This window comes from Ambystoma mexicanum, chromosome 10 (genome assembly GCF_040938575.1).
Source record: "Ambystoma mexicanum isolate Mex_15411 chromosome 10, UKY_AmexF1_1, whole genome shotgun sequence".
Lineage (NCBI taxonomy): Eukaryota > Metazoa > Chordata > Amphibia > Caudata > Ambystomatidae > Ambystoma > Ambystoma mexicanum.
The window spans coordinates 1310158947-1310184581 of NC_090932.1; the positions used below are offsets into that span (position 1 = coordinate 1310158947).

At 46.3% G+C, this 25635-nt stretch overlaps 1 protein-coding gene across 1 annotated transcript in view; it reads right to left on the reverse strand.

Annotated features, from left to right (window-relative positions):
* Positions 1–25635, reverse strand: part of INPP5J (inositol polyphosphate-5-phosphatase J) — a 225956-nt gene that overhangs the window by 151395 nt on the left and 48926 nt on the right. The window contains exon 2 of the mRNA XM_069619342.1: positions 5237–5934. Within this exon, the coding sequence (XP_069475443.1) occupies positions 5237–5934 (698 nt within the window). The remainder of the gene's footprint in view (positions 1–5236; positions 5935–25635) is intronic.

Sequence of the window (25635 nt, forward strand, 5' to 3'; positions counted from 1 at the left end):
CTAGCCCGACCTTCGGCCTCCTCAGACCTCTCCTCTAGGATAGCCACTTTCTTCTCTAGGTCTGCAACCTTGGACTTCAAGACTGCTGTGGCCCCAGCCGTTTCTTCTATTGAAGTCTCGGTGTCACCCTCTCAGTTAATTTGCGGGAGTCCTGACGCATGAGTTGAATGTCCATTTTAAATTTGTCGATCTTAGAGTCTATGTGTGTCCTCAATGAAGCAATAGCCTCCAATATTTGGGAGTGGTTATCTGTGGTTTCCCCCTCTCTCGTGTGGGTAATCTCTGGGGCACAAGAGCGAGTCTGTATGGGGGTTTTTGGCTTGGCGGATACAAATGAGTCCATGGTGGCTGCTTTCGCTTTGTTCCTGGCGGCCATTTTGGAGTCTTGGTGATGCTGCCCCTGGGACACTTTAGATGAGTAACCGGTGGGGGTATCAGCCGTCTCCCCGTGTGTAGAGTAGTGAGTGATGTTACCAAGGTGTCAAAAGTCAATGAATCCGAATCTACAGGGGGGTAGGGGTGCCGCCACTATATCTGTAAATCGGGGTCGCTGCCCTTACCTCTGAGCGTCCGACTCGCCGGGGCAGGGAGATCTGGGGGCGCCGTAGACGCGCTCTTGCAGCTGGTTCTCGCTGTCCTGTGCCTCGGGGCGACGCTGGGGAGGAACCTCCGGTGGTAGTGTGCGCCCTCAGCGGGCCGTCCTCAGCGACGGCTGAGCCCGCGTAGTGTACCACGGGTGTACAGTTGCCGCTGTGGCGGGCCTCGCCCAGCGGTGAGAAGCAGGATGAGGGTTCTCCCTTCCGATGTTCTGCATGCGATCGTGCTCCGTCGTGTTGTCTCTGCTCGATCTGGCCACCTTAATCCCCGGATGCCGTTTGATGGCGGCTTCTTTCTCCGAGTTTCCGCTAAATGGCGCGGGCCCCTTCTTGGATGCGTATGGAAGCGGGAGAGGGAGTATGATTCGAGGACAATTTCGCCGACCAGAGGGTCCGATTTCCCGGTTGGTTAAGCAGGTTGTGTCGGGGTCAGCTTCTCCCACCTCTGCATCAGTTTTTCGTGGTCGTAGGCACTTCTTATACCGGCAAAAAGGATCGAGAAACGGCGTCTCGGCCGGAGCTCCGCTATTTAGCCTCTGTACGCCATCGGCTCCAGGCCCCGCCCCCCTTTGGCACATTATAAATAAATAAATAACGAGGGCTCCGGACCATTATCCTCCATTGCAGCCCCTGAAATGGCGGGTAAAGGCCATTAGCACCCCTGGTTCCCAAAGCAGGAACGCGGGGTGCTAAAAAATAGATTTTTCTTCCTATAACGGGATGCCGGAGAATGAAAATCCTTTTCCAAGATGGCCACCATGGGAAGAGAAGGCAGAGCCCCTCTTTCCTTTCCATGGCAGCCTGCAGAAGGGGAAGTCAGAACACTATGACAATAATACCACGAGCAAATGTTTTTTCCCTTTCAAACCTAACCTACTTTCGATGATTTTATCACATAGCCGGTCCCAGGTGGACATGGCCACTTTAACACCATTTTTCATCCCTTGCAGTCAAGGCCAGTAGCCAGATTGTCTGGGTCATGACCTTATACCATGACCTGGACAACCTGGCCACTGCCCATGGCCACAGGCTATACATCAGTCACCAAAGGTATATCACTATTTTTTGTACCTACATTATGACACTTGTCAACAAATAAAGTCAAGTGTGTCTGTGTGCGCCCTGATGCCTGTGGCCTTCGGCACGTTATAAATAAATGAATAACGAGGGCTCCGGACCATTATCCTCCATTGCAGCCCCTGCAATGGGGGATAAAGGCCATTAGCACCCCTGGTTCCAAAAGCAGGATGCTAAAAAATAGATTTTTCTTCCTACAGCGGGACGTAGTTTCCAAAATGGCCACCACGGAAAAAGAAGGCGGGGCTCAGTACAGAGCCCCTCTTCCCTTTCGATGGCAGCCTGCTGAAGGCGAAGTCAGAACCCTATAACCATATTACCACAAGCACATTTTTTTTCCCTTTCAAACCTATCCTACTTTCGAATAACTTTATCACGTAGCTAGTCCCAGATGGACATGGCCACTTTAACACCATTTTTCATCCCTTGCAGTCAAGGCCAGTAGCCAGATTGTCAGGGTCATGTCCTTATACCATGACCCTGGACAATCTGGCCACTGCCCATGGCCGCAGGCTAAACCTCAATCACCAAAGGTATATCACAATTTTGTGTACCTACATTATGACACTTGTCAACAAATAAAACACAGGCACATTTGCAAAACCATGCTTTCAGGTCCTTGCCAATGCTCCTTACACGAGTTTGCTTGAAATCCGCCCATGTTTCGTTTTTTTGAAAGTGTCCAAATGTATGTACATACAATAGTCATATAACTTAGCCCCCAACTTGACAAAATCCATTCAGGCTTTACACAAACCTTCAAGGTTGGGTCTATAATCTTTCTGAAAACGTTTGTCCAAATTCATCAAACGGCAACAAAGTTATAAGCCATCTAAAAAAGTTGAGACCCCCACTAATTTAGCCCCCTCTTGGTTAAATCCCACCAAACTTTACAAGAACATGTATATCTAGATTTAAAATCGTCTTGAAAACTTTTGTGCAGATTCATCAAATGGCACCACATTTATAAGACTTTACATTATTTTGGGACCCCCTCTAATTTCTCCCCCACTTTACAGAATCCCACCACACTTTGCAAAGCCTTTCAGTACCAGGTCTAGAATAGAATTCCAATATGTCATGCAGTTTCATTGAGTGGTGCCAAAGTTATAAGCCATTCAAGAACTGCTCCCGAACATCTGAAGTGTCCCTGAACTTCACAGGACTGTTTGCGAACATCTGGACCGTTCACAGACTTTTACGGTGCAAACCGCCCGTTTTTTGGCTTCTTATGGCCATATCCCATCCCATCCACATCACCCCTCACTTCCCCAGAGATTGTTTGATAAGTTTGACAAGTATAATGTTTTATTTTTTTATATGTTTTTACTGGAATGTCCACGGACATCGGCTGGAGACCACGAATCCAACATGGCGGGCGTTTCCAAAAATCTTTTGCACTTCATGCTTACCATCCAATCACGGGGCACATCTAATGTCCGCGGACATCACATTAACCTCTAGACTAATCGTATGCCTGTCTGTGGACCGAACAGGAAAAGAGGGGCCGCTGAGCAGAGCTAGATATCACTATTTTTTTATCTACATTTTGCCTGTTTTAAAAAAACTACTGGACGGATTTTCACCAAATTTACAAAAGCACGCTTTCTTTTGGGACCAGGCCGCCGCTCCTGCCGCAAATTTGGTGAAAATCCGTTGAGCGGTTTGGGCTGTAGGCGTGAGCAAAGTTTTTTCCATTCAGTCTATGGAAAAAATAATAATTTTGGGACCCCCCTATACCTTTGCCCCCCCTTGACAAAACCTCACCAAACTTGCGAAGAATATTCAGAGCGGGCCATATACATTTTATGCAAAGTTTGGGGAGGATTCGTACAGGGAGAGCAAAGTTATAAGCCGCCCAAAAAGTGCTCTTCCTATGGGTTTAGCAACTTAACCATAACTACAAGGCCACTAGCGCAGGCTGTCTAATATCGTTATATATGGTATGTGTTATTTGTGCTATCAATATTAGCCAGGTCATATGTGTACTAGTTCACGTTTGTGGGGGCTCATAGTTTCTGCGTTGATCCGGTCTGTGTACTTCATAAAATAGAGTCTAATTAAATAATCCATTTGAGCACCCTGTCACCCATTTTGTGGCAGTAATTACGGGGTCGATTTAGTGATTATTTACAGGTATGCAAAATGGAGGACTATGGTACGGTCCGCCAGCAGGGGGAGCTGGTGTGTCATGAGGTGTTTTCCTCTCAGGAGGTGTTTGAGCTCCCCTATGGAGAGAATGGGGGGGCGTGGATGGCCCCACGGGAGGAGAGGCTCGTTTGCAGTGAGCAAAGGAGTACGGAGGGAAAGGAGATACTGTGTGCAAGATCTTGTGCAGGCTGCGGGCCATGTTGGATACAGGTCTGCTCGTTTGGTGTGCGCCTCGCTCTAACTCCACTTTGGAGTTGGTCGCGGCAGGTTTGTAATCCGGGCCAGGCACCATGCTTCAGGCGTATTAGCTGTTCAGTGCTGGAGCGGCTCCCCTTTTCAGAATGTCGCGTAGGCCGCGAGCAGTTTCCCCTCCGTTACGAAGCAACTGAGAGGTAGGATAAGGGTACAAGCCTTAGGGTGGCAGTCGGCTACCGCAGGTTCGGTTCATACAGATTCTTGTGAGATCATTTGCTGGCAGGCGGTTAGTCAGGTTTGTACAGAAAAAAATAAAAAACCTCCTGGCATACTTCCCGTTTGTTATGTTAACAGTAGGGAAGTGTCAAAGGCAGTGAGGGATGGTCAGCCAAAATATACATTTCAGTTTATATAAGTTCTTGGTCTCATATGCCATCTTAGTATAGTATCCATAACAGGTTTCCACTGCTAAATTCCCATAAGAGGAGATCATGTAGTATACCCTGTAGATCTCTATTCGTGAAGGTCGCCCATAACGCAGCTGAATTTCAGTGCCAGCGCTGTCCGAACTCTAGTTAGTTGCGAGATTGATAGCACTGATTTAGGACCTGTTTTTCTGTCCTTGCCATTCTTATGTAAAGTTAATAATGCAAACCGGTAGTGCTGAAATCTTAATGTTTTCTTTTTCACCTCCTTTCAGCAACCTGCCCTTTGTCTAATCTAAAGTCGTCATAAACCAATGCAGCAGCCTGCCCTTGTCTGATCTAAATTCACCATGAAACAGTGCACCAGTTGGCTTTTTTTCTGATATGAACCCACAACGAGCTTACACAGAATCCAGCCACGTGTCTGAGCTAAAGTCTTTGTGAACAAATACAGCAGCCTGCACCTCGCCTGATGTAAGGTCACCACGAACCAATTCAGCAGCCAAAACCTTCTCTGATTTAAAGTCACCCTGAACCAATGCAGCAGGGTACCCCTTGTCCGATCTAAATTCACCATGAACCATTTTGGAAGCATGCCCCTTGTAGGAAGCAATGTTATTCTGAACCAATGCAGAGGTCTACCCCATGTCTCATCCAGTGTCATTGTGAACCAATGCAGAGACCTGCCCCATACCTGATCTGAAGTCCTCATGAGCCAAAATAGCTCAAGCACAGTTCTTTGTTTGATATGAAATCTGCTTAAAGCAATCAGCACTCTTCCCCTTGCCTTACCTGAATTCCTCATCAACATCTGATTCAGAGGGTCTTGCTAGAAGATGGCCACTCGTGTCTGCCCAATCCGGTGTGTCATACCTCTGAGGTAATTCTTCCAGTGCAGTTGCCAAAGATTGACTGGATTTTGTTCTAGGTAGTGATCCATCTTCTCCTGATGCCAACAATTTAGTGGTTGCTGCTTGGTAAGTTCGGCCAAGTTCTGAAAAAGGAGACCCACAGCGACGTCTAGAAGGTGACAGGGGTGGCTCCAAAGAGGGTGAGCCCAGTGATTGGATGGAGGCACTACGAGAAGGCAACCTGAAGTGCACTGGGGACAGTAAGCAAGACGACCCACCAGATCCCTCTGGTTGGGATCTACCAATGTCAATAAAAAGAGGATTGATCAGGCCAGCGGAAGGTTGCCGCTCTTGTCCAATGTTTCGAGACCCTTCTGGTTGATTTCGGTCAGAAGCAGATGGCAAGGAGCCAACTGGTGAAATTGGACTCAACACACTTGATCCCACAGATAAGGATCCCTCTACTAGAGGGATGATGGTTGATCTGCTGGATCCCTCTGGCTGAGTTCTGCTGGACACCGCAGGAGTGGCTCTTGTTGGCGTGCCTGCTATCAGGTCAGGCGATGCGAGTGAGGCCTCCATGCTAGGATCTGCAGTGCTAATGCAACAATCTTTACCTTCTTGACTCCCCTTCTGCATCTGCAATGGAAAATATCAGGTCAAGCATTTGATACTAGAAAACTGTCGACCCAACTCAGTGTAACTCCTTTTATCAAACTTGGAAGGATTAAGGGTTGAATGGACTTGCCAGAAGTCTAGTGCATGCATTAGTTGACTAAACCACGAACACAGAGGTTGAAACTACCCCAAGGAACCGATTTCCACGCTCTAGTAGTAAAAAAGCTAGTAGATTACACCACAAAACAATTCTGTGTGAAGAAAACGCACTTCTTAAACTCCAAATACTTTCTTGTTACCATCTTTAGCTAACTGGTCATTTTGTTGCCTTAACGCTCCTTATAAATTGTACTTTATTTTTATTTATTTGGTACAGTTTTTAGATGTTTAGAGCTTTGGTGAAAACACTATATAATTAGCACACGGGGCATGGGATCCAACCAATCATGTTGCTCGGATCGTGGGCTGAAACCCACGGTCTCAGCCTGCATTCCGAGTAGCCTGATGGCTGCTTCCCCTAACCCGCAATCTCCCCCCACACCCTCCTCTCCCTTCCTCTAAGTTCTGCGCTCCCTTCCCACCTCCAGTCCCACTTACATGATAGGTTTGGCCGCGACATCCCAGCCGCTGCTACCACTCCATTCCATGTACCATCCGGCTGCCATGTACGGCCATCTTGAGTACGTATTTTGTTTCAGTGCACGGGACGAAGCACAGCATCCCGTTCATTCATACAAAATACACTGCTGTTAGCACCACAGATTTCAGGATTGCAAACCCGGAGTGCTAATCGCAATGAGACCCTCGCTGGCAGGGCCGGATCGGGTGGTAAAGGGATCGTGGCCCATCGTTACTTGAGCCTGGGTCGTCACCACCAGATCTGGCCCGCTGGCTCGGGCATTATTGCTTAAATACAAGTAAATTAATATACAGGAGGTTTACGCAATGCATCGTGACTACCTGCTGTGTGATGACGAGAGGTGACAGGCTATCCTTTTATGGTGCAGGACTGTTGTTTAGAGTCTTAACAGCACAAACGGAATGCTCAGGAACAGTGCATAGCGACTGTGGATTCATTCCCCAGCCTCCAATGATACAGTGCAAGGGGGCATATAGAGGCCCAAGACAGTACCAAGTACTGGCACATTAATACCACACACCTCTGAACTAACGTTCTCTAGGAGCAGAATTTTTTTTTTTTTGTTTAGCATCAGGCCACTAACGTACAAAAGATTTTTAAAAAGCAGACAATAACAATATGATATATACACGATTGAGGGGAGTACAGAGTAAAGGAAATTGGTAAGGTTAAAGGACAAGGAAATGGGTTATAAGGGAAAGGCAGAATGGAGTGGGCGGTCCAATAGCACAGAGGTGCCATGGGGCAGACTATTTCAAATACACCCTTTGCCGAGCTACAATCCTTATAAAGCGGTTTAGATAGCTCAGCGAGTGATGTTCTCGCTTAAAAAATCTATCTACAATCGACAATACCAGGTTTGAATCTCAGCACGGGTGACTCAGCCCTTTATTTTTCTGATGTCGATAATTTTAGCACCATTAATTTCATTAGTAATAACACCTATCATTACAGCACTTAGAAGCTCCAACATGAAGCACTATACAGATAGCTGACAGGGACATTGTGAACTGATAATCAACTAAGCCTGAGGCAGGAACAGAAGAGGAAATTTAGGGCTGTCCTCCCCAAACTCTTGAATAAGAAAATGCAGTCTGATTTTCAGAATGACCACAATAAAAATTAAAATAATACTGAGTAGCGTAGGGGGTGCAGCCAATTAGCTTAGCATCCTGTAATCTCAGCCTGCCTTCTACGTAACCCCAGGGTGCCTCCTACGCCTCGAGCTGCCATCTTCCACCCGGCTCTCCCATATTTTTGGGATTTTTTTGGTAAAAGAAAATCCCAAATCCCCCTCCCACCTACCTGTTGTGGCGGCAGCGGCGACGCCACCTGCTGCCGCAGCAGCTTCCATTTTCCGTCTGCCATGGTCATTGAAAAGGGGCTACGTAAGGAGCCCCGACGTCTATAACCATGGCAGCCATTTTGGTGAAGTATTTTCATTCAACGGGACGCTGGAGGCGTCCCGTTGAATGAATGAACATCATTTTTTTTTTTAGCACCCCGGTTTACCACTTTGGTAACCTAGGGTGCTAATAGCGTTAGCCCCCCGCCCCCCCGTTCCAAGGGCAGCCATTTTGGTGAAGTATTTTCATTCAACGGGACGCTGGAGGCGTCCCGTTGAATGAATGAACATATTTTTTTTTTTTAGCACCCCGGTTTACCACTTTGGTAACCCAGGGTGCTAATAGCGTTAGCCCCCCCACCCCCCCGTTCCAAGGGCTGGAACAAGGGGTAATGGCCCATAGCCATCATTATAGTCCCTTGCTTCACTCAGGCCTATAATTTATGATGCCGGGCAGTAGCCAGGGATGTCATTTAGGGGTTACCAGAGGTCGCAACTGCGACCTCTAAGGTCTCCCTTGCGACCTCTGTGGTCTCCCTTGCGACCCCTAAAAAAATCTTTTTTTTAATGCAAGCTCCTGGGCTGTGGCCAGCACCATGTGGCTCTTTACTTCTGGATTGGCTGGCTTTCTCGTTCAGGCCCCTTAAAAAATAAGAAAAATAAGAAAAATAAGAACAGGAGTGCCACAAGTCTAACAATTACAGCACTGACCCTAAATAAGAAAGAATAGGAATACCAAATAATGTGTCTTTCTGGAATTCTATACAATCATTGCTTGACTCATTGAAGGTTTATTTCAGGCACACTTCAGGGGGCTAGTCACTGATTTAGTCTGTTCTTAAATGCCTCAACTCAGCCTTTAATCCTTCTGAGGTCGATAAATGAGTACCAACATAGGTTGGGTGATATTGTGTGTATATTATTTCTATATAAAGCGCTTAATCGTAAGTGCTATATAATAACACATCATCATTTGGTCATAGACGTCTGCCTGCATTCACAGTAATTTGGTAATATGGGCCTATACACACTAATCTTAAGGATACATATGGCGATCCATTCTTGTATGAAATGTACATCACATTATAGTGATATCGTAACCATATTTTTCGTAGTGTACAATGCTATGTGATGCCACTTCCTGTTTTGTCAACAGGTGAAAGGTCGTGTTCCATCGCTTCCCGTGATTTCACTTTGGGCTGGGGTCACATTACATCACTTCCTGTGATGTTATCGGGGGTCAAGGGTCATGTGATGTCACTTCCGCTACCCCTGGCATTTTGGTGAAAATACGTCCCTGGCCGTAGCCCCCCCCATACCCCCGTTCCAGCACTTAGAATGGGGGGTTAACACTATATCATAATGCTATGTATATTTTCTTCATACCTGTTCATCATGAAAATATGAAAGGATATTAGGATTGGGTCGGTGATTAGCACAGTCCTGTGCTTGTTGTGCACATTACAAACTAAAATGTTTTGCCTCCACGAGCCGTGAATGTGCTGGAAAAGCTCGCCTGGAACTCATGTACCCTCAGAATGAACAGTGCTGCCTCCCTTCTATCTCTCCTGGGCACGGGCCGTACGACTGCGCTCAGCACTTTATTCGCTTGCACTCCTCTCAGCAGGTTTTTTTTTGCCGTTTTAGCCACTCCATTTTTTCTGGGAATTTCTAAGCCACAGAATGTATTGGATTAAAAATGTGTGGGTCTTGGAAAAAAAGCCCTCTCTCCCGACTGATCGTTCGCTGTCCAGCCATTGCATTCTAGGTAATCTGATTCTTGGGGTGAAAATCTGCTTTCCCATGCCTTGCCTTCTCGTCCTCCCACTCTTCCTCAAAATGTGCTAGATGAGAATTCCTGGCGATTCCAGGGAAACGTGCTCTTCTCGAGTGGTAGTGCTGGAAGGGGGTTTTCCTTTGGCACAGCCATGCCTGCAAGGACTTGATGCCCGCCTTCCACTGGACTAGTACTGTTGACGCCCATACCTGCCTAACCTCTGGGTTTAGCCCGTAGACTCTGGGTTTTAACGCTCTTCTCCAGGTCTCAGGTGAAGAGTGTGGAGTGTCTGGGTTTCTTGGAAATGTAATAATATTTCTAAATGTAAAACACTCCCTGCAGTTGAGAAGATAAACCACAATATGGTACTACATCAAAATAGTTTGGCATTAGCAAGACTATAATCAGAGCCAGTCCTAGGATTTGCGAGGCCACCTGTGGCAACTTAGTGCGGGGCCCCTAAATTTGCATGGGACGACATTGCAGGAACTGACATCACAGGAAGTGACGATTACTTGTCTGCAAAGATAGTTCTTCATACCTTCTACCTACCATCATCAATCAGAAGAGGAGCCAAGCAAAATCAAGGAGAGTTTTTTTTTTTTAAATTAGGAGCGATTTATAAATGATGGATCATTTAAGGGACCATTGTTTTGGACAAGACGCTCCTTTCTGTTTTAAGAAATGCAAATGGGCATTTAATTCTGAAAGCACACAGAAAACATAAGTTAGTTGCCTAAATCTAAGCCCTCCTTGTGAGCAATTCGACCATCCGCACAGCGGGTGTGCACTCGCCTGGATTTTTTGATCATTTTTAAAAGGAATTGAATGATAGTAGATGAACCTCCGGGAAATGTGCGGGGCTAATCCACACACATTTCCCAATGCTCACTGCATGACAAACACATAGTCCCATGTGCTCTGGTTGGACAAAGCCTACAGTCGCAGTCCTCCCTGTCATGTTCAGCTGGAATGTGACAGCCACAGATACATGAAAGCATCTCAAGAAGGGGGAAGGCAACACCTTTCTCGGCCTTAGCCAGCCTAATTTAAATATAAAAGGCTGCATGGATCCAACCTGCCTATTGTTAAGTTGTATATGGTAGCAACGCATATTGATGAGAGTTAATTGAAGCAGGCCTGCAACAGGCCTGGTCTCAGCACTGACAAAAAGGGATAGGAAACTCAACACCTCTTTGATATGCATCTGTGTCAACTGGAATGCAGTTCCCTCCCCTTAGTCTGAAGGGCAGTGAATGTCATGTCTGGGACAACCGTTTACAGTAGGTAACCCCTGCCTGGGAACCGCCTTTAAGAGAGTAAAAATATGTGATTTGATGGAGACCGAAAGTCTGTTCTCGCCACAAACTTCAAGGGAAACCTGTGCTTTGATCAGGAAGCACAGAAAGCTAATTTAACTAGGGAGACCCTTTGATCTACAACAGACAGGAAGATAGGTGGGACTTAGTATTGCATGTTTTCCCCCTCTTACCTTTCATGTTGAAAATAACTCTGCTTATGACCTCACGCATGACAGAAGATTGTTGGTGGGGACACAGGATTGGTTCATTAAGGTAGGCTTAGCCTGTACCAATCAATGGGGCCCATTTGGCTTTAAAAGAGGGCTGAACCCCTCACTTAGCAGATCATCTGAAGACTTTGCAAGGAGTAAGAAGAAGGACTCATTATGACCCAAGCCTAAGGTACAGTCTACCTTACATCTTCCGCCAGTGAAGGAAGGCCACGAGTTCCAAGAGGGAAGCAAGATCCCTCTCCTAAACATCTCCCAGGAAACAGAGGGAGATACCAGACACAGAGGACCCATCCAGCAGCTCCAGAACTGGTGCCCAGCCAGCACACAGCGTGCCCTGCTAGGTTCTGACAGCAAGCTTCCTAGCTGGGAAGTGCCGGAGAGTCTCTGGACAAAGGACAGAGCAGATCTGAAGGCTTCACCAGAAGCAGGGAAGAAGAACTCATTGGACCCTGGCTGAATGTACAGTCTGCCTTACATCTTCCGCCAGTGACGGAAGGCCACGATTTCCAAAGAGGGAAGCAAGATCCCACCCCTAAACATCTCTCACGGAACAGATGGAGATAGTGAAACCAGAGAGGACCATCAAACAGCTCCAGACTGGTGCCCATCTAGCACAGAGTGTGCCCTGCTAGGTTCTGCCAGCAAGCTTCCTAGGTGGGAAACGCCAGAGAGTCTCTGAAAAAAGGGCAAGGCTGTTGCATGCAAACACTCTCCTCAGCTTTGGTTCATCCGACTAATAGGACAACACAAGCCCAGCAAAGAAGCTAGGAGGAGCGCCACGACAAGCATCAACCAGGGTCCATCTTACATTTTCCAGGCAGTCAAGCCCTCGAATCGCGACCGGTTGCACCACTGACTGTTGTCACGCTGCAGTCACTAAAGCCGTCCAAGACATCTCGAACAGCATTCCAGAGCCGCCAACAGCACAGAGACAATGATTCTTGACCCCAAGTCGCTGTGTAGGGCAGCCTGCAGCCGTCCATCCAAGCCTCGATCACCGAACTGCCTGCCGCCTAATACCCGCAGCTGTCTCCAGTCTTGAACTCTGTTGCAGAAGCTGGAAATCGCCCTGAAACCGGATTGACGCTGTCGAGCACCAAGAACGTCTACAAGCACAAGGTACGTTGTGGTTCTGTCCCCCAAGTCCTTCTCCGAAGGCCCTTACTGACATTTTACAACCCATTTCTCCATTTGTGCTGAGACCAAGTATCCTTGAACATTGAGATTAATTACTTTACAGACTACCATCCTGTCAGTATCCAGGGTGCATCCGCTTTCCTTCTTGAAAATGTCCTCTGCATTCCTTTTCAGGGTGGGTTGTATTTTGTAGTGTGCTAAAACGTAATGTTAAATAATAATAAAGTAGATATTTGTATGCAACCTTGACTGGACAGTCCCTTTTATCATTGGGTAATAATTGTATTTTCGCTGTGTTGCAACTAACCAACGATCCACAACCTTGCAGAGATAAGGCTGGCGCTCCCACCATGTTACCAAAATTAGACAAGGAGGTTTATAATTTACTTGTGTTTCCAATCTGTTTGGATCCATTCTGGTGTACTAGAGGTGTGGGGCTGATTGATGGTTTAGAAACCGATATTCATCCCTGGACCACTGGATCACCAGAAGTTGATTTTTCACACTCCTCCGGGCCAATATCACACAGAACACTTTTAAAATAACTGACTACATTATTTTCAGATGTTCACATTTCACACCTAAAAGCGTTCATTTTTGGTAGACTGTAGTATTTTCATGACATCATAGATGAACCCTGCATTTGTCAAACACTGAAACAGTCTCTCAGTCAAGATGCAGGGAATAATACCACAATTCTGTATTTTATTTTAATAAGGAAAGAATGTCTTCTGTAAGTGTCTGCACTGGAACATGACAACTTGGGTAAAATCCTGGTAGCCAAATACTTGAAAAAGCTTTCCTACCTCAAAAGAAAACCAAAGGGTTGCGTCCACACTCCGAAAGAAAAATATACGCTGTCCGCCCACATGCATCCTTTACGTCTTCCCTGAAAATCAGCCACGATCAGGGAAAAATAACTGCACCGGTCTCCAGGATTGCAAACTCCCTTGCCACATCCTCAACAAATATTTATGACTCACTTGCCCTCTCATCATTTCTCATTCTCACCCCCATATCTGACTTTCAAAAAATACTCTGCTTTATAAAGATAACTTGAAAAGTACACATACCATAGTAAGGTACTTGAGTATATAAATCCTAATAGAATTATGTTAGGCAAAAAGTGTACAATTATTTTTAGGTTTACTAATTGTAACTAAGCAAAACAAACTTATTGTTCCAAGGAGATGTGCTGTCAGATCCGTTTGGTTTGAGAGACAAGTACAAAATTCAAATATACAGTCGGTGTTTTGATCACAGTTGTGATTTAATGTTTGCCAATCTTTCAATCTTTGCCAACACGTGTATCGACCACATTTGGTCTTTTTCAAGGCAAGACTTATTACAATACCACTGTTCTCGTCAAGCAATGGGTTCGTTAGAACGTTAGCAGGTAAATTGTGCCTTTCGTAGGGATAATCCCTTGGATAGAACAAGAAATTCCTCCTGCTTAAGTCTCTTGCAATAGGGTGTCTTCTTGCAGGACTATTCTCGAATTACATGTAACAGAACTGGGTCACGTTGTCAAATTAATTCTATGGCACGATAAGGAGGCTCATATTATGCCAACAATCTTTACTACTGACATAAATAGCAGCAAGAAAAAATGTTTTGTTCAACATTAACTTTTTCATTTAAAAAAAGAAAAACACAAATCTCATCAAGCACAGTGAAATAACCCAATCCAAGATGGAGGTTAGTCAACAGTCCATTATCCAATCAGGATGAACCCACACCCATAAATGTCCTTTACTCGAATAGCAACTCCTCTTTCTTTGCTGCTGACGCACAAGATAATTCCTTTGTTACACGCTCGTCCTTTCTTTATGTGAAGGGTGTTTAGTGTTTACATTGTTACTTGGGTTAATTGTGTTTGTGGATACATTTGCTTTAGCGATCGTTCGTTCGTTCGAATGTTCATTGTCATTTTATTTCTTGGGGCGGCCGCTCAGCGAGAGGCGTTCTACTAAACCGCCTTGGTCACACCTCGAGTTGGCCCCCTTTTGTGCAGCTGCCCGCCTCCCTCCTCCCCCCCACATTGTTTCATAACCTCGTCGGCTCGACGAGGGCTGTGCTGAGGCGGCGCTGCTCCCGCTCCCCCAGCGGTCATTGTTTGCGCCTGCTCGGCGCGTGTGTTGTGTTTTATTTATTCCTGTCAGCTGGCTTCCGAGCGTTCGGAAATGTTACGCAGTCACGCCTCGTGTGAAGGAGGCGGATTTATGACCACAGCGTTCGCCTGCTCTGCGTCGCTCGCACTGCTTCTGCCTCAGGCACCCACGTGTTCCCTGTTCCGCGTTGCTCACGCGAGGTTGTGAGGACATTAACAGTCCCTCTGAGTGGTGCCTGTTTATACCCTGATTCTGCCTGCATCGGCTGGTCATTTATTTATATGTGTTTATGCACATTATAACATTTCCACATAGTTTTGGTGGAATTTTTGTCAGGCCTGCTTGGCTTTCAAATTAGTCATAGTGCACTTGGGGGTGTGAGTGTTTTTTTCCTGTGCTTTGTTTTTTCAAAATGCAGTCTAATAAGGGGACTGATGGGGTTCCTTCCGTAGATGCCAGTACCCAGGTTAGGGTGGCTTCGAAGAAAACAGATAGGCCCAGCGAGGAGATTGTAATGAGGGGGTTTGGGGAAGCCTCAGTAGTCCCTCCCCCGTCAGTCTCGAGGGCTATAAAGGATTCCATGGATTTGGCTCTGGGGAATTTAAATTCTACCCTCGCCTCAGCCTTTGACAGGCTCATTAATAAGATATCGGATTTTCATCCGGGTCCTCTTCGGGGACCTTCTATGGCCCCTAGAAAGTGCACATCAAAAACTAAGCATTTACAAGGGCAAATCAGCCCAGTTTTGAGTTCCCCCTCTTCCCAGGATTCCCCGGTTAGATCCCTAAAATGGAAGTTTGGTGAGGGGGTGTCCCAGTCTTCCGCCCCTATTAGGGTGACTTCTACCCCTTTATCTTCCCCTGAGTCCTCAGAGGATTCCGATTCACCTCCTAGGAGGAGAAAAAGAAAGGTTTATGTTACGGGAAAGTCACAATCTGTTGAAGAACAATTGTTAGATGACAGTGGGGCCCCGTTTTTTGACACGGCCCTAATTCAGCACCCTAGGTCGGCGGAGTGGCGTCCCTCTGAAGCAGTGTCCTCTTTCCTTCACCATTGGATTAGGAGGGCTCTCCCCAATGAAGATAGGAGTAAGCTTCGTTCAGAATGCCCTCGTCCCGTTATCCCGGAGAAGGTGGCTGTGACTCCCAGCATTGATCAATCCATGGTGGCCTTTCTGTCCCAGAGGGGTAAAGATCCTAAGAAGGGTGTAGATGGAGCTTTTAAGACCTGTCAGGATAAACTTCTAGACATTTTAGGGCCCTTGACCCAAATTTTTTAAATGGCAGAAGAGGCGGCTATGCATGAGACCCAAATTGATGTTGAAGCACTCAGAGGCTGGGTACAGTGCTCCATTTACCTGCTCGGCAATGCTAACTCCAGTATTTCCAAAGAAAGGCGCAAGATATGGCGGAGGGGGAGGCTGGTCCCAAAGCTCAGGCGAACCTTTTTGGTGATAAATTTATAAAGGACCTATCAGCCTACGGCCATACATTCACGGCCTTAGACAAGGCCCAAACGAATATCAGAAAGGTTTTTGCACCCCGAATTTTTGATAAGGCTGGAAGAGGAAGAGACCGCTCCTCTGGCCGTTCCTCATTCAGGGGCTCTGCCAGACCTCAGCAATACGCCTCTAGAGGGGCCCATCATTCTTCCTCTGCTCGAGGAGCGCAGACAACCTTCTATCCCCCAGAGAGGAAATCAATGGAGAGGTCGGAATGGCAGAGGTTCGAGTAGAGGGAGATCCGCTCCAGGTATTATCTCGTCTCATAAGGGTTTCTTCCCACAAAGGTTTGTGGGGCAGATTGGTACGATTTCTTCATCATTGGGAAAATCTTACGGCAGACCCTTGGGTGTTAGACGGGTCGGGGGTTTCAGATAGAGTTTTACTCCCCTCCCGTCAACTCTTTCCCCCTCCACCTCTGGTGTTCAGTCAAGAGAAGCAGAGGTTGGTGGATGCGAAGATCCAAGATCTGGTTTTCAAAGGTGCGGTGGTCCCAGCCACTTTCAAAGCTTCCCAATTCCTCAGTACGATTTTTCTGGTCCCGAACCCCGAGGAAGGATTTCGTCTGGTGATAAATCTCAGAGCCCTCAATTCCTTTGTGGTTTATCATCATTTCAAAATGGAGGGCATTCATCTTCTGAGGGATACTCTCCTTCCCGGGGATTGGATGGTCAAGTTAGATCTCAAAGATGCATATCTAGAAGTCCCGGTGTTTCCCCCTCACCAGGAGTTCCTTCAGTTCCACTGGGGGGGGAGGGGTCATCTTTGGCAATTTGCCTCTCTCCCGTTCGGCCTGTCATCAGCCCCGTGGTGTTTCACCAAACTGATGGAACCGGTGATGGCTTTTATCAGGTCAAAGGGGATCAGGAGTATAATTTATCTGGACGACATTCTTCTCTTAGCTCAGGATCTCCGGGTTCTACAGGGTCAATTGAATCTGACGATCTCCCTGTTGCAGGATCTAGGGTTTGTTCTAAATGCAAAAAAGTCCATATTTTGTCCTACTCGGTGTATCCAATTTCTGGGCTTCGATATCGATTCCAAAGAGTGCATCCTTCTTCTCCCAGACGCCAGGCTTTTGAAGATTCGGAAAGAAATCTGCCTCATCCTTCGGCTGGGAGTGGTTTCCCTTTGACAGCTAGCAGGGGTAGTAGGGATGTTGTCAGCCTCTATTCAGGCTATTTTTCCGGCTCCCCTGCATTACAGGGCGCTTCAACGTCTCAAGGGAAGGCACCTGCGCAGGAGCCTGTCTTATGCTCAAAAGGTGAGACTGGATCCGGAGGCCAGATTGGAACTGGTCTGGTGTCTCAAGCATATGAATGCCTGGAATGGCAAAGTGATTTTTGGGCCTTCTCCGGATGTGGTTCTCGAGTCAGACGCCAGCAGATCTGGTTGGGGGCCAGAATAGGTCAGATTTCCACGGGGGGAAATAGTCGGAACAGGAGAGTCTTCTTCATATAAACTGCCTAGAATTACTAGCGGGTTCCTTCGCAGTCAAGAGTCTGCTCAAGGGTCAGGGCAATTGCTGTGTCCTTCTTTGGATGGACAATGTGTCGGTGTTTCGTTACATCAACCACATGGGGGGGACCCGCTCGAAGGCTCTAGCGGATTTGGCAAGGGAGTTCTGGCATTATTGCCTGGACAGAAATATTCAGCTTCAAGCAAAGTACCTTCCAGGGATAAGCAATTCTGTGGCAGATTGGAATTCCCGTTACCTTCAGGGCAGCAGCGACGGGTGCTGGACAGGAGTGCATTTGCATTGATTCAGTCTCTTTGGGGTCCCATTCGCATGGACCTTTTTGCCACCCGCCTCAATTGTCAGGTTCCTCGGTTTTACAGTTGGAGACCGGACCCTCGGGCTCTGGCCACCGATGCGTTTCTCTAAGATTGGTCAGACCCGCTTCCCTATGCATTCCCTCCTTTCGCCATGATAGCCAGGGCTCTGGTACACCTATGCAGGCAGCGAACCTCCTTGATAATGGTGACCCCTTTCTGGCCTTCTCAGGTTTGGCTCCCCGCTCTCCTAGAGCTGGCAGTGGACTTTCCTCGCCTATTGCCGTCTCATCCCCAGCTCCTGACGGACCCGTTGGGTCACCCTCACAACCTGGTCCTTCAGGGACATCTTTCACTTATGGTTTGGAAGATTTCAGCACTTCCTGGTGCTTGGTGCTTCAGAGGTCTTTCGCAGGACTCTATTGGGGTCATCAAGGATTCTTGGGCAGCCTCCACCAAGGCAGGATATTCATCAGCATGGAGATACTGGGTTAGCTGGTGTTTGGTTAGACACCTCGATCCCAATTTTTTGCCCCTCCTGTAGACATAGTAAATTTTCTGGTAGAATTGTTTAAGGAAGGTAAAGCCTATCGTACAATTAATGGGTTTAGGTGGACGATTTCAGCTGGCCATGTCCTGGTTAAGGGAGAGCCAGTAGGTAAACATTTCCTGGTCAGGAAAGTTCTCAAATCAATTAGGGTTCAGGTTCCCCCTAAACCTAGATATTCAGTTTTGTGGGATGTTAATAAGGTTCTGCATATGTTTGTATCGTGGCCTCCTAATCAGGAATTATCCCTACAACAGCTTTTTTCAAAGTTAACAATGCTTTTGTGCCTGGTCTCTATTAAGAGAGTATCTGATATTAGAGCGCTGGATGTGGACAATAAGATCTTCTCGCCACAGGGAGTAACCTTTTTTATTACTAGGAGAACTAAAGGTATGATTTCTTCTGTTTCATATCCGGCATTTCCTGAAAATGATAAGTTATGTGTGGTCCATTGTTTGAAATGTTTTGAAGATAGAAATGTGGATTTTCGTCCCCCAGGTACCTCTGAGCTGCTTATTTCCTATCGTAGGCCTTATAAGGCAGTGTCTTCAGCTACCCTGGCTAGGTGGGTTAGATGGGTGATGCAAGAGTCTGGTATTGACATCTCTTCCTTTGGAGCTCATTCAGTTAGGGGCGCCATGGCCTCTAGTGCCGCTCTCCTTGGGGGAGGGTTGGAGCAAATCCTTAAAGCAGCTGACTGGTCCAGGGAATTGATCATGTGGGTTTCAATGTGATGCAAGGGCTTTAAACTTGCATAATATGAGCCTCCTTGTCGTGCCATAGAATACCTAATCCCCCGCACTATCGTGAGTGAGGGTTTAGATTCTATTAAAGACAAGGAGGCGAGTATTATCCCACCTACCCACCCAGTTTTTTAACATCTGGCTCGTTTTTCAGCTTCGGGTTGATTACCTTGGGAGATTTCATCGGCGGAGGATCTTCGGAGTCTACGCCTGGATGATGCCTGGATTGTTCTTTGGTTAGACTTGGTCGTGTTATGTTTGCTGTTCAAGCGTCATTGCAGCTTCAAAAGAGGAGTTGCTGTTCGAGTAAAGGACATTTATGGGTGTGGGTTCATCCTGATTGGATAATGGACTGTTGACTAACCTCCATCTTGGATTGGGTTATTTCACTGTATTTGATGAGATTTTGTGCTTTTCTTTTGTTAAATGAAAAAGTTAATGCTGAACAAAAAAAAAATTCTTGCTGCTATTTATGTCAGTAGTAAAGATTGTTGGCATAATACTTGCCTCCTTGTCTTTAATGGAATCTAAACCCCCACTCACGATAGTGCAGGGGATTAGGTATTATATCGTATTTGGTGTTCCACATGCGGCCCAAACCGCTGTATTACCTGATCCTTGTAGCCAAGAGTCTATGTAACAAAAAACGTATCCTCAAGCGTTTGTACATTCTAAAATTGTTTGGCGCTGTGAGTAGTCTCGAGTTAAGCTCAAAGGAGATTACCATTCATCCGCTTGGATCACATCACAGGCGCCATACCGCCTCCTCAGGGTTGTGTGTACTCACGCATTTCCGCAGGTGCAGTCGTTCATATTTAATCACCTAGGGCACCGCATGCGTTCACAGAAGCATGCATTCTGATACAAATATAGTGTATTTATCGGAGTTAAGGGTACGATGCGGTGAGTGAGGGGTGGGCACAGAACCCCAGACTACACAGAGAGAGCTTAGGGCTGTCAAGACTCATGTCTTGGAATCAGGAAGGAGCAGTCTCACAAACAAACAGCTACTTGCATTACAAAAAAGGTGGGAAAGAGGCTGCCTTTCTCGAATGAATTGGTGTCCTTTGTGATTTCTACCCAATTCATTACCTGTACTTTTAAGCACTGTTAAATGCAATGTGTTCTACAAAGACGTCCTAGGCTGTGTGATGATGCAGCTGGCTTTGTTTTGGCATATGCATCGTTCCCTGCAATGAACCGATGGAATATGTTATGCTACTTGCGGTGTGCTCTTTAATGGTGCATTGAGCCCTCTTACAGTGCATGCTGTGTGCTCTGGGATGATGCAGCTGGCTCTGTTTAATGATAATGATGATATGATAATGATGTGTTATTTATATAGCGCCTTAATCCAAAGTGCTTTACAGAGCACATATTTACATACAATATTACCCAACCGAAATTGGTACTCATTTATCGACCTCAGAAGGATGAAAGGCTGAGTTGGCCTTGCCGGGGTTCGAGCCTGCGTCCTGCAGATCACGCTCAGATCACAGCAGAGAGCGCTCAACCTGCTGAGCTATCTTACCAGGCATATGCATCGTGCTCTGCAATGAACCGATGGATTCTGTTATGCCACTTGCAGTGTGCTCTTTAATGGTGCACTGAGCCCTCTTATGGTACATGCTGTGTGCTCTGGGATGATGCAGCTGGCTCTGTTTTGGCATATGCATCGTGCTCTGCAATGATCCTATGGATTTGATCATACTTGCAGTGTGCTCTTTAATGGTGCAGCGAGACCCCTTACATTGCATGCAGTGTGCTCTGTGGTGATGTAGCTCGTTCTGTTTTGGCATAAGCATCGTGCTCTGCAATGAATCGTTGGATTCTGTTATACCACTTGCAGTGTGATCTTTAATTGTGCAGTGAGCCCTCTTACGGTGCATGCAGTGTGCTCTGGGATGATACAGCTGGCTCTGTTTTGGCATATGTATCATGCTCTGCAATTAACCAATTGATTCTGTTATGCTCCTTGCAGTGTGCTCTTTAATGGTGCAGTGAGCTCTTTTACGGTACATGCAGTTTGCTCTGTGACAATGCAGCTGGCTCTGGTTTGGCACATAAGCGTTCCTCTGGCCTAAAGCAGCCAGAACCCAGTCTTGGTGTCCTCCCACCAGACAGCACACATTGTGCTGATATCAATACCACCTCACTTAATGCGAGGATGCAGCTACCATCAGACAATTACATCAGCTGCAAGACTAACTGGTGCACCCACGCACCCTTTGACACCCTACTCTTTCAACTGACCTGAACTGCGGTCCACGAGGGTGTTAAACCTACCAGCACTTTAAAGTCATACCAATGATACATTAAACGCTATATAAATGGCAAATAACAACAACAATATTCATTGTGCTCTTCAATGAACCCATTAATTCTATTATGCTCCTTGCAGTGTGCTCTTTAATGGTGCAGTGAGCCCTCTTATGGTGCATGCTGTGTGCTCTGTGATGATGCATCTGGCTCTGTTTTGGCATATGCATCGTGCTCTGCAATGATCCGATGGATTTTTTATCATACTTGCAGTGTGCTCTTTAATGGTGCAGCGAGCCCTGTTAGGGTGCATGCAGTGTGTTGGAGCCCTGATAAGTACAGACAGCGCGCCCTGCAATGATGCCGTTTGCGGGCTCCCTTCCAGTACATTCAGTAAGTCCTATAATGGGACTGCCAGTGCTTTCTTTAATGGCGCACGTGGGAGAAAAAATGTGGTGCAGAAAGGAGCTCGGTGATAATGCAGTCACGGTTCCCGCCAGACGGCCGTCCTTCTTCTGTGAGTGGATCAGGAAGGCCGAGTGCTCCTGTCAGCGGCACAATCACAGCTCTTCAAACGCAAACGCTTCCAAGACTCAAAATTACACACATCTGGCAATGGCAATCAGCCAGCTGCACAGCGGCCCAGTGGAGGGTCATGGAAGCAGGGAGAAGAGGTTTCCTTATTTAGAGCCGACACTAAATTCTGATTACAGTGCAATGCCGATGCCCCTTGGTAGCTGCGTTCTGATTACAGCTGTGACCGAGCCGCCAGCCACTGCAGGAGCAGTTGAAGGCAGCAATCTGCCCTGACACAGAGCCTGGGGCTGCGATGGCAAAGAGGTGCTACAGCAAGAGCCTGTCAAACTCTCTAATCTCTCACAGGTGAGAGATTTAAGTTTCAACACTCATTAATAGTTAACAGGTGGCAACACCAAATGTACTGTGACCAGAAGCCGGTCATATCAATATGCACCTAGTGACGCATTAAGGTTTTGTGCTGCCAGTGGAGTAACTTTGCTGAAAATGTTGGGGGGGGGGACATGACATCTGAAGAAAAGGTGCCCCAGCCAAATGAATGGGGACAACATGGTGTGCCATGAAAGTTTGTCAAGGGTTTTGACCCATGTTGAATCCTTAGACTTGGTGGATGTGAGGATGAGCTGTCGCCGCCCATTCTTCTATCCCAGAACAAACTAAATCAATAGACTGGGTGGATGTGGAGATGAGCTATCGCCGCCCACATTCACGCCAGAATCCAGGAGAACTGCGCAGTTGGCACAAGACCACTCCAAAGATACAACCTTCTTGTGGGGGGTTCCACATCACCACTCTACTGTAAGGATGCCATCAAAACAATGTTAAGCAAGGGTCCTATACTATCCAGCAAAAGACCACTCTATTGAAATGCAATAATTCAAGACAGATCCCAAAAATGGATGCAATACCGGTACTCACCACTATCAGAAAGCCGGCATTTTAAAACCACCAGACTTGTGTAAAACTGAACTGAGGAACCCAAACCGGGGCAAGGAAAGACTTGCTAAGAGGTGGATATAATGTAAAACTATATTCTGAAATGACTTGAAGGAAGTAATTATTTAATGTATATGTAAAAATTGTAAGATTGATTTAAACTGGGAACTAAAGTGACATTTAGCTGAATTCTGCCTGACAACTACCCCCGACAGGAGAAACCTGCTCAGCCACTCTTCCCAGGCCTAGCTGCATCCTGCTTCCCCACCAAAAGGAGTTGACACCTCTCTGATTAGATTAGGGGAGGGGCACCTGCAGGAGGTTGCACAAAGCCTTGTCCTGGACTCAGGCAAATGTTATATTGGGGGGCCGTAAAGTGGCTTCCTCTTGGGAGAAGTGTGAGGAGAAGGGCCTCTGGGAGCCACCCGAGCTGGAGGCAGGGGCAGACAGAAGCTTCCCCCATGTGCTTTAGAACCTAAACCACACCCATCTGGGCCAGAGCATAATTTTAAAAAGATAGATAACTCATAGTGCGGACTTGTCAGAATTATATAAGTAATATCATTATTCTTGTGATTTTTCTGTGCATGTTTTAAGAGGTGTTAGGACCCTGTGGTGTATGCTGGGGGGTTGCTAGCGGAAAATAGGGTCTTACTCCAAATGTCTGCATGTTAAAAATCTGACACTTCATCAATTAATGTCCATACTCCTTGCGCACATGTGTGTCATTTTTGGTAAATGTCCGATATTGGTAAACCAGTCAAAAAGCGCAAAATGTTGCCATTTTAGGAGTGAGTATCCGCCAGAACCCAATCTCTTAGTTAAAATAATCTAATCCAAACTATTTTAACCTAAGTAGAACAGCCTCCTAGAAATCGTGTCATCTGTCATTTGTAAAGCTGCACAACTGTCACCTGTCAATTCTGCAGCTGCAAGCTGTCACCTGTCATTTTGAGTTTTACTTTAAATCCGAAAATCTACCTTTATTAAATCGTCTGTATCTCCGGAACCATTTTAAAGCTGTGATTCTAGGCTTTCCAACGTACCCAGAACCGACTGCCTACTCCCTCTACTTTTTCCGCAATCGTGATTTACGCACTCGCGAAATTTACTGCGATTTGCGATTTTGGCTCAATTTCTCCACTTATCAAAATAGCAGCTCCATTCCTTCCTTTGTTAAAATCCGTTTGCAACCTGGTAATAACTCATAGAGCATTGCTAAAGTGAGCCTGAACTAATACCAACTAGCATCTCTCACTCACCCTAAATCTCTAGAGGGAATTAAAATCAGTTAGCACATTTTCCCATCCGTTGCCATCACATTTAAAAGCATTTTGGGCCTGTGTTTCAAACTTCTACCTGTTTCCTCTAAGCTTGCTGGGGGGGAACTGAATTTCATATTGTATTTGATTGCATTCCTGAGAACTGTGTGCTCCTCTTTCCATCTCCTTCCATTTCTTACATTGCATGGGGGCGGGGGGGTGAATTGCCAGAGAAAAAGTGATTACATTGTTGTTGGTTGAAATCATATCAAGTTTATTTGCTGTACTGCATTTTATTCCACCTTGCATTTCCTTGAAACCATAAAGCATTTTCAGCTACCTCATCCTCTATACTACTCCTAAGTAATCAAGTGTACCACTGTAACATTACCCATTGTGGATCCACATCATATGGCTCACTGTACTATCAGATATTAATTTATTATAAAAGTGTGATATATATATATATATATATATATATATATATATTGTTTAATTTTTCAAATAAACCTTTTAATTTGCAAAACAAACCTACTTCTTGGCTCAGTGGGGTCAGTGGGATTCTAAGAGAGGGGTGTTATATAAGGGTTGTCATCCAGAGAACATGAACTGGACCTAAAAATATATAAATAAGGGTTTCCCTCAGCATCCCAGACTAGGCATTGATTTAGCTGTAGTGTTGAAGTGAAGCCGCTTAACAAAGTCAAAGGAACGCTCTAAGGAAACGGTCTGTTTTGCAAAAATGAAATACAAACTTCTGTAAGTCAGGAAGGAACTCAAATTCCAGAAGGATGACACTGGTAGACATCAAAATAGCCAGAGAGCACTTCTTACATATGCTATTTGTGAGAGGTGAGTGGACTCATCAGGGCCAAACGGTCTGGTTGCAGGCAATCGCGCAACAGGTCACTGAAACAGGGTCAGATATATGGAGAGATCAGGGTCCCCTACATGTGGCCCTGAGAGAACTATATATGGCCCCTAAAGCCAAAGATGAACATAATAAGATTGCCAGGATAGCGGCATATTTGTACCTATATATGGGAGCCATGCAGGACAAATGTGCTGAAGGCCAAGATCTGGCAAATAGGCAACAGATGGCGTTAGAGAAGGCCCAAACTGATCTGGACTCTTCTGAGCAGAGGCTGCTCAGGAGCCAGGAGTCAGAAAATGACAGCAGACAGTACATCACTAAAATAAAGGAGGATATGGATGTGCTGCAACAGGAAAAGGCTGACCAGGATACCAGATTTCTGGCCTTACAAAGGGAGTACCAAGAAGGTTTGGACTCCCTACTGCAGAGCCAGAAAAGGCTGGAGTAACAATTAGATTTCAATAGGGCATGTGCTGAGCAGGTAGTCACCCTACAAAGCCACCTAGATAGGGAGAAGGCAGAGAGCAATTATCTGATTTTGAAAGACCTGGATACCCAGGCAGAGTTTGACCAGGAGCGCCAGAAAGCTGGTGCCTTCCAAAGGCAAAGGGACGACCTGGCGGCACAGATGCAGGCTCTTAGTCAGGAAAGGGATACCGTAGGCCAGGAAGTCTGCCACTTAAAAAGGAAAATGGGAGAAAATCACCTGGCACTCCAGGGACTGGGTGACCTCCAAAAAGAACACC